General features: G+C 37.6%; 1 protein-coding gene across 2 annotated transcripts; it reads right to left on the bottom strand.

The window, feature by feature from the left end:
- Nucleotides 1–251: 251 nt before the first annotated feature.
- Nucleotides 252–6526, bottom strand: LOC114462305 (uncharacterized). Of its 2 annotated transcripts, XR_003673930.1 has the most exons (10): nt 6014–6526; nt 4871–4948; nt 3293–3394; nt 2970–3110; nt 2691–2893; nt 2322–2458; nt 2025–2119; nt 1159–1488; nt 922–1087; nt 252–839 (listed from the first exon to the last, which is right to left on the bottom strand). XR_003673930.1 is itself a non-coding variant. In XM_028445037.1 (9 exons), coding segments are annotated over exons 3-8 (672 nt in total). In that variant the 5' UTR covers nt 3387–3394; nt 4871–4948; nt 6014–6526; the 3' UTR covers nt 252–1087; nt 1159–1486. The 2 variants fall into 2 exon arrangements, 1 of the variants encoding a protein (XP_028300838.1); XM_028445037.1 differs by having other exon boundaries at nt 252–1087.
- Nucleotides 6527–7708: the final 1182 nt, after the last annotated feature.

Here is a 7708-nt window from a genome sequence, read left to right as displayed (position 1 = left end):
CTTCACTAAAAACGGTCTGCAACTCTGTTTTATCAGTTAAACAAAAGCGACAAGAATAATTGGCACTAAAAGACTCAACAAAGCCAAACAGGCCATGTAAAGCCAAGTTATCACCCGTCACCCGAAAAATTGAACCTTTAACTGGGGAAGCAGAAAACGGAAGCAGCACCCCTTCAGTCTCCAAAACCTTTAGATCATCAACAAGGGGCTTCAGAATCGGATCAAAGCCATATTTTTTTAAGTCCTCTGAGTGAAAAAGAGCAACAAGATGAATGTTCATCAACACTGAATTTAATTTAGGTGGCAAATTTCTCAATATAAAATAAATGCAGCCAAGTTTGTGCACACCTTTTTTTGAGCCCAGGGGATTAGCAGTTTCGAAATCGTCATAGTAGAGCTGGATCTGAAGTGCATATTCTTGCCGTGAAAAAAAAGTATGATTTCTGAAATAAGAACCGTCATTAGCATCTCTGTAAAGTCCCTCCTGATGGATTTTTGCTTTCATAAAACTGCTGCACAGTTCACTGTTCTGAAACATGGATGAAAGTGAGCCCATAATGGGTACATACATGAATTTATCATTGACAGGAACTTGCCTGTATGCACCTGTTGTCTTGTCTCTACGAAGGTCAAAGCGGACACCAAGAATATGCTCTACAGGTTCAACTATTTTCCATTTTTTCTCAAAATATCGCATTCTTTTAGATTCTGTGTTAAGACATGAAAATGGATTCTGCAGTTGGCCAAAACATTCCTGAACCTTTCCCAATGTTTCACTCGATGCACCAGATGATAAACATTCAACAACAGTTGGAGACCAGCCACCTCAGAGTCCCAAACTAGGAATAATTGACAAAAAAAAGCATTACTTATACATATTGAAATGATATTCATATTAAAATATATCCAATTTATTCTTACCACCACCATCAATCTTCTGTGCAGACAAGAGTAGGTCAGTGAGGTGAGCACTTTGAGCTAGATTTTTGCAATCTGAAATTATTCTTGGTTTGAAGAATGTTGGCCACCTGGCAAGGAATTTCCCGGAGAGTTCCTCCCCAAACAGCAGTGTAAAGTCTTGATCAATCTGAAATTATTAAAATAGTATTGTATCATATTGCATCATTAATGCATGCAAAAATGCAGTCTTTGCTTTACCAAGCCAGGGGTGTCCAAGAATCTTGGGAACACGTCCAGGACATTGGAGGCTGTGGCTGGATCTTGAACCACCTTTTGTCTATGCTGAAATGTTGCCATCATTTTTTGTTGGACGATCTTCTTGTCAGCAGAATGCCTCATCATAGACATGGCTTCTTTACATTCATCACCAGACAGCTGCCTCACAGTTGTACTTATTGGACGAGGAGTTTTTGGGCCCTCTTGAAAAGAAGACTTGGATGTCTTTGTGTCATCAGGGGAGTTGCGCTGGACAGTTTTCAGCCTATACGCCAGGTAGCCGAGACCACTCTGTTGGTCATAGAAGTGTTCCTATAAAAAAAAAAAAAGAACCACAAAGAAAAATACTCTGGTGAGTCCAGATTTTGTGACAAATTACACTACTAAATGATTAAACAGGATTATGAGTGCTTAAAAAATAAATTGTTGTGAAGGTTAAATCATCAATTGGACCGAGTATAGCTTTTTCTTAGCTCTTGTGGTCAGACCACAAAAGCTAAGAAGATGTTTCTGTGAATAAAAGTGAAACGTCCTCAACTCAACCAAATCAGTCCAGTTGACAATTTAAACTTCACGACGGTCTGGACTAATAAGAGCCTTCACGAACATAACAAAACAAAAACAGAATGCTACAAACAGATAGCTGGTTTTCAGTTTACATCAATAGCCTACAATCCAAAACTGAAATGCTAACTTTACTTCTCAATAAAACATTACAGACCTGTAGAATGCTGTAACTTACGTGTCGTCTGAAACTCCTTAGTACATATAAAAATTAAATGCAAAAAAGCATTTGAGAGAATAACATTAAAAAAAAACATAATAAAATGAATTTAATTCATACATACATATCCATTCTTTGAATCTGGGTCCTTTAAGTTTGGAAACAACATTATTATACCAAGAGCATACAATATGCGGACTTTCGTTGGGGGGGATCCTCCTGAGAAGACATTATAAATCTCAATTAAAACCAAATTTAACAAAAACAATGTATACTCGTAAAAATGTACTGAGCTTGACTCAAAACTACAAAGAAACATGGTTTTGGTCAAAATAGTGAAAACTATTTCAAATTGAATTAGTGTAAATGGCCACCTTAAATGAACAAGCAAACACGTTTTTTTAAGTGCATGTTTGCTTACCCGTGAGTCTCAACCATGTCTGCCGCAAGTATGTTCACCATTTTTCTTCTTGTGCCATCAGAAAGGCATTTTTTTTGGTCATATTCTTTGAATATTTTCTCGCCACCTGGTTTTGATTGTAGGGCTGCCTGGACAATCTGAAACAATCCAAAACATCCATTTAACACATATATTACAAAAAAAAAAAAACATATATAACCTGTGGTTAATGTCTGCATTCGCTTCTACTGGCTTGACCAAGGGGATATCCCTTTGGCTCACTCGGTAGAGTGTTGGACTGCCATTACAGCGACCAGGGTTGGATTCCCAAATGGGGCAAGTTTGGAACTTGTTACACACACACATATATATAAGAAAAAAAACACTTACATCTCTGGCTACAGTGCTGTCAGGTGGTCCTTCAAGCGTTTGTCTTTTCCGAGCTCTCGTTGATTTCAGTATTATTGTCGAATCTGAACTTGAACCAGATGATGCAATAGAGGCACGTGATGGAGACCACTCAGAGAATGAACTGTCTGAGAATGAAGCTTCTGAGACTGGAGGATCTGGAGACAAATCCTCAGTTTTGTCATCTAAGAAAACAAAACAGATGTGCAGCCAGATTAAGCAATTAAGGTGATACAGTAGAAAATTACTTGCATCTCTCACCGTTGGAATCTTTAGTGAAGGCTTTTAAAGACACCTGTACAGACTTCAGAAGTTCATCAAATATGTCTGGATCCACTTCTACTTCTGTAGAGTCCTTTAAGATCAAGGTTGTGGACTCTGGCAGATTGAATTTTTGGCGTACTAGCAAAAGAAGAAAAACTGCATTAAACAAAAAACGCAAACATTTTCCTAAACAATCAGACATAAGGTAGATCATTGTAGATTTGTGTTTTGTGCTTACCATGTGAAATTAGCGACATATAAAATGGTCAATTTGAGAATGCTAAAATGAATAGATTTGAAAACAAATACAGTCACATTACCTTCTTGTATAAAGCCTGAATAGCTGTAGACATCGTCTGTCGTTGGCACCTTGACCCACTTGCTCACTGTCTGGTATTCTACTGGAACCAGCATATCAAAGCCTACAAAAACAAAACTAAATTATCATAAACCCAAGGTGTGTTTATATTAAAGGGATAGTTCGCCTATTTAAGACATGACGTTGTATGCAATCCTCACCGGCACTATAGTGCATACACATTGTCTCACTCAGTGGTCACGTCCCTGGTCCGAGTTCTGGCCATTTGAAGTTGGTCAAGAAAGTAGTCCCGGTTAGTTTCCGGGGCCACAAAACTGCGTTTTTAATAGAAAAAAATATATGCGTTTGAAAGCTTGATTCATTTACATCACAAAACCGCCCATAAAAAAAATCCATACCTCCGGTTTCAATCGGCACTATTTTCTCTTCCTTCTCCATCAATCCGCGCTGCCGTCAACGTCAGCGCGCATGTTCCGATAATAGGGTTTACACACTCTAATAGCAACGACGGAAGACCGAAACAAGAGAAAGTAAAACGTACGTACATTAACAATGGTACGAACTTGTAAATTCCCAGGTTGTGACCACAAAAATGTGCCGGGATCACCGTTCAGCTTCCATCGTTTTCCAGTTTCTGATATAACTATGAGACAGCTTTGGCTGGTTGCCATCGGCGGAGTCAGACATGTTGTCCGCGAGTCGCGCTATCAACAGCTGATGGGATTAGGCGCACCGATGACGTTGACGGCAGCGCGGATTGATGGAAACGGAAGAGAAAATAGTGTCTATTAAAACTGGAGGTATTAATTTTATTTATGGGCGGTTTTGTGATGTAAATGAATCAAGCTTTCAAACGCATATATTTTTTTCTATTAAAAAAGCACAGTTTTGTGGCCCCGGAAACTAACCGGGACTACTTTCTTGACCAACTTCAAATGGCCAGAACTCGGACCAGGGAGGTGACCACTGAGTGAGACAATGTGTATGCACTATAGTGCTGGTGAGGATTGCATCCCTTTAACTATCGAACTATCCCTTTAAGTAATCAAAAAGTTATTTGTAAAAATACAGTATCAATGACAAAATAGTCAACAGCAACAAAAAAATATAATAGAGCATGACAGAGACAAACCTACTAATATATTTATCAAACCATTTCCCAAGAATATACAAAAAGCATTTTTATATTTTATAATTTGTCTTTCCTGATACATCAATGCAAACACATAAACTCTTAAACTCTGACAGTCATTCAGTACTCAAGCTAAATTTGTCCACTCCAGTCATATCAGATCATGTCTCTTGGTTGCGAAATCACAGGCTAAAGAACGATGGTCACTATGCTCGACTTTATATTCAAGTTTATTATTTCTTTCACATGAAGACACGCGCACATAGCTGTAACAGATTTGCAAAGTTGGGTTCCAAAACACACATGGGTGCTAGGGCCAGGACAACGCACCAACGTAATGGATGATAAAACAACAAAGCAAAATGCATCGCGGAGGGAATGTGTACAAAAGTAAAATTAAAACAAATTGTACAACTTATGCATTTACATACCATTTGTAAAACTTACCGTTCTCCTATGACAGTAATATGCCTTCCTTGCTCTGTTGTAGCAAGCCACCCTTGAGTGTTGACACCACGGCTGTAACTGAAAAAATAAAATAAAAGGTTTTTAAAAGTGATAGCAAATGTAATTGATGTTAGCAGACAGACTATTGAATTAAATGTTGTTCTTGTTAGGGACTAGAGATGGGTATCATTAAAAATGTATCAATACTACTGCTCTTATTGATACCCTTATCTTAACTTTTTTTTTTTTTTTTTAAATCAATGGAAATTAAAAACATAATAATAAAATTAACATCAATCTGTTTATTTTTGAAAATGTTAACAATATGGCACACAAAATAAATGAAAAACAGAAAATAAATAGTTCTAAACAAAACAAAGTGTACAATATAAATAAAATAAAAAATACAGTATAAATATCTTTATTAACAAAACACTAAACCAACTATATGAACAATACAAATATTAAAATCAAGCATATCAAACATAACTTGATGAAAAATTGTGCAAAAGGAGAATTAGAGCTGCACCGGCTTGTGAAAACATGGCTAACTATGTTGATTTACCTCTGATTTGCCATATTAACTCGCAACGTTTTAGATGTATGATAATATATGATAACAAGTTACTACTCGAACTAAACGTGGCCGACAGCCGAGGCACTGTAACGACCGATGGCCGGGGAAAAATACGCCGAAATGAAAAAGCGGCCCAGGAAGCAGCGGGTTTTCCTGCCAGCATTCGCCGCCCCGAGAGCAGACAGAGGCGGCGCGACAACGTGGCAGCGTCGCTACCGCGGAGAACTATTGGCTAGGCTAAAGTTGCTAAGCCAGGCAGCACGGCAGTATCAATGCTTGTCTCAGGCTTGAAGATTAACGCGACCATAAAATCACCGTTAAAAGAGCCAATAAGGATGTAGCTTGTTGGTCCGAGTGGACCAACAGACCATGGGGCAGTTTTAATACCGGGTTTCGGTACCCATCCTTATTCGTGACCAGTCACTTCGACAAAAAAATAAATAAACAACAACTCAACTCAAAATAGCCATTATGTTTCTGTGTAAGAATGTTAACTTTAAGACTTTGAGTCGGTATCTGTGTCTAAATTTGCCAAAAAACATTGAATATGAGCAAAGAAGCCTTACCGTAGCGACAAGAAAAATGGCGACGACAGAATAAAGTTTGCGCACCTGCACGAGGCTTGAGTCTCCTCCTCGATGGAAATGAAAGGTGTGGTCGAGTTTTACACTGAATTGTGTAAAAGATCCTACACCGAGATGACCCACTGGCAGATTTGCTGTGTACAATGACCTGCACCATACCAGCTGCAGTGGTCATAATGTATTGGCTCTATAACAAGTCTGGGTCTGGGTGGCAACACCTTCATACAGTCTTCTTACTAATCCGTGCACAGAGGCGTGGGTGCTTTATTTCACACTGATGAGAAGTACAGGTGTTCTTAGACAGTGAAATATACCAAACTAGCAGAAAGCATGAAGGAACATGTTTGATACAAACCGGCTTGTGACCAAATCTGTTAATTATAAAGATATTTACAGAACGTTTGACTATTTACCAAAGCTTGGTAACGACTGACAGAGACAGAGACAGTGTAAAACACAATTAAAAAAAAAGTAAATCACTCCATTTGTTCAGTATTAAACACTTGTTTAACTAAATTTTAGAAACACCATTAAAACTCATCATATGTAAATCAAAATACAATAAGAAACACCAACAATCATATATTTAGTAATAATATGTAAACTCTGCTCACATCAGGTACAAGAATGTGTTCTGAATTTACTTTACTTACTAGATAAGCAGGTATAAATGACTCACTGACATTGGTAAAATAGTATTGTTTCCTTATATGGAGACTTAGAATCAATCAATATCTAATACAAATAAAATGTTTATGTTTTAGTGAAGACAGAGATGTGCACAGTAACAGGTTTTATTGTGGAAAATGTGTGACTTTGTCAGTGGGTGTTCAAACTCCACCAGGTGACATTATGATGCAGGTATTTTTAGACTTTGTGTGGGCGAAACAGAAGGTATAGGCACGTAGTAATGACAATGAACTGCACTGGGAGGTGAGAAAACAGTGTTTAGTGCATTTTCATCATCTGCTTTGTATGTTATTGGTACACATGCTCACAGACACAAACACAGTCTGATGGTAAATGGTGCCATCTTCTGGGACTGCTCTGTAATACATACAGTACCTGGCTTTGTTCAACCACTGTATTGAGGCTCTAATACATTTGTCAAACTCAAATTTGGCCCTTTGGAGAATCCCATTCAGCCCGCAGGAAAAAATAAAAATGACAAAGAAGACATAGATTATTGTGTGAATGAAACTGAAATATATTTTCAGGGGCTCACAGTTTTCCCGGTGCTTATATTGCATGATTGATGCAGTCATTTTGAATGTTAAACTTACAAAACCCTTTAATTGTACTCACGTTATGACTAGGAGTGTGACAATATCTCGATACGACGATATATCGCAATATTTTTTTCGCACAATCAATTATCGATATGCTCTTTTTTTTTTCCAAAACCTTTTCTGCTTTTTCACTAAAATGTGCAGGTAGGTCTTCACAGAAATTTTGTCACTGTTTGTTGAAGGAACTGATATATTGTTTAATGGAATATTGCACTATAATGGTGTCACTGGTGAGATAGACCCTATTTTTTGTTTACAGAAAGCACTAGTATTGGAGATACTTATTTGTTTACATTGGTAAGTTGACACTTATTTACAGAAATGTTGCACTAAAATAGTGTCATTGTTCATGGGAGACTTTTTCAATTTATTCACTTTATTGTTAAAT

The sequence above is a fragment of the Gouania willdenowi genome, chromosome 4 (genome assembly GCF_900634775.1).
Source record: "Gouania willdenowi chromosome 4, fGouWil2.1, whole genome shotgun sequence".
NCBI lineage: Eukaryota > Metazoa > Chordata > Actinopteri > Blenniiformes > Gobiesocidae > Gouania > Gouania willdenowi.
The sequence above is the reverse complement of the archived record's forward strand: the minus strand, read 5'-3'. Positions and strand labels throughout refer to the sequence as shown.

Excerpts from the sequence above, each read along its gene's own strand:
- LOC114462305 (XM_028445037.1), bottom strand. The coding sequence starts at position 3,386 with ATGCTGGTTCCAGTAGAATACCAGACAGTGAGCAAGTGGGTCAAGGTG. Across the intron at positions 3,111-3,292 it reads TTCAGGCTTTATACAAGAAG|TACGCCAAAAATTCAATCTG; the intron begins GTAATGTGACTG and ends TTCTTTTGCTAG. Across the intron at positions 2,894-2,969 it reads CTTCACTAAAGATTCCAACG|ATGACAAAACTGAGGATTTG; the intron begins GTGAGAGATGCA and ends TTGTTTTCTTAG.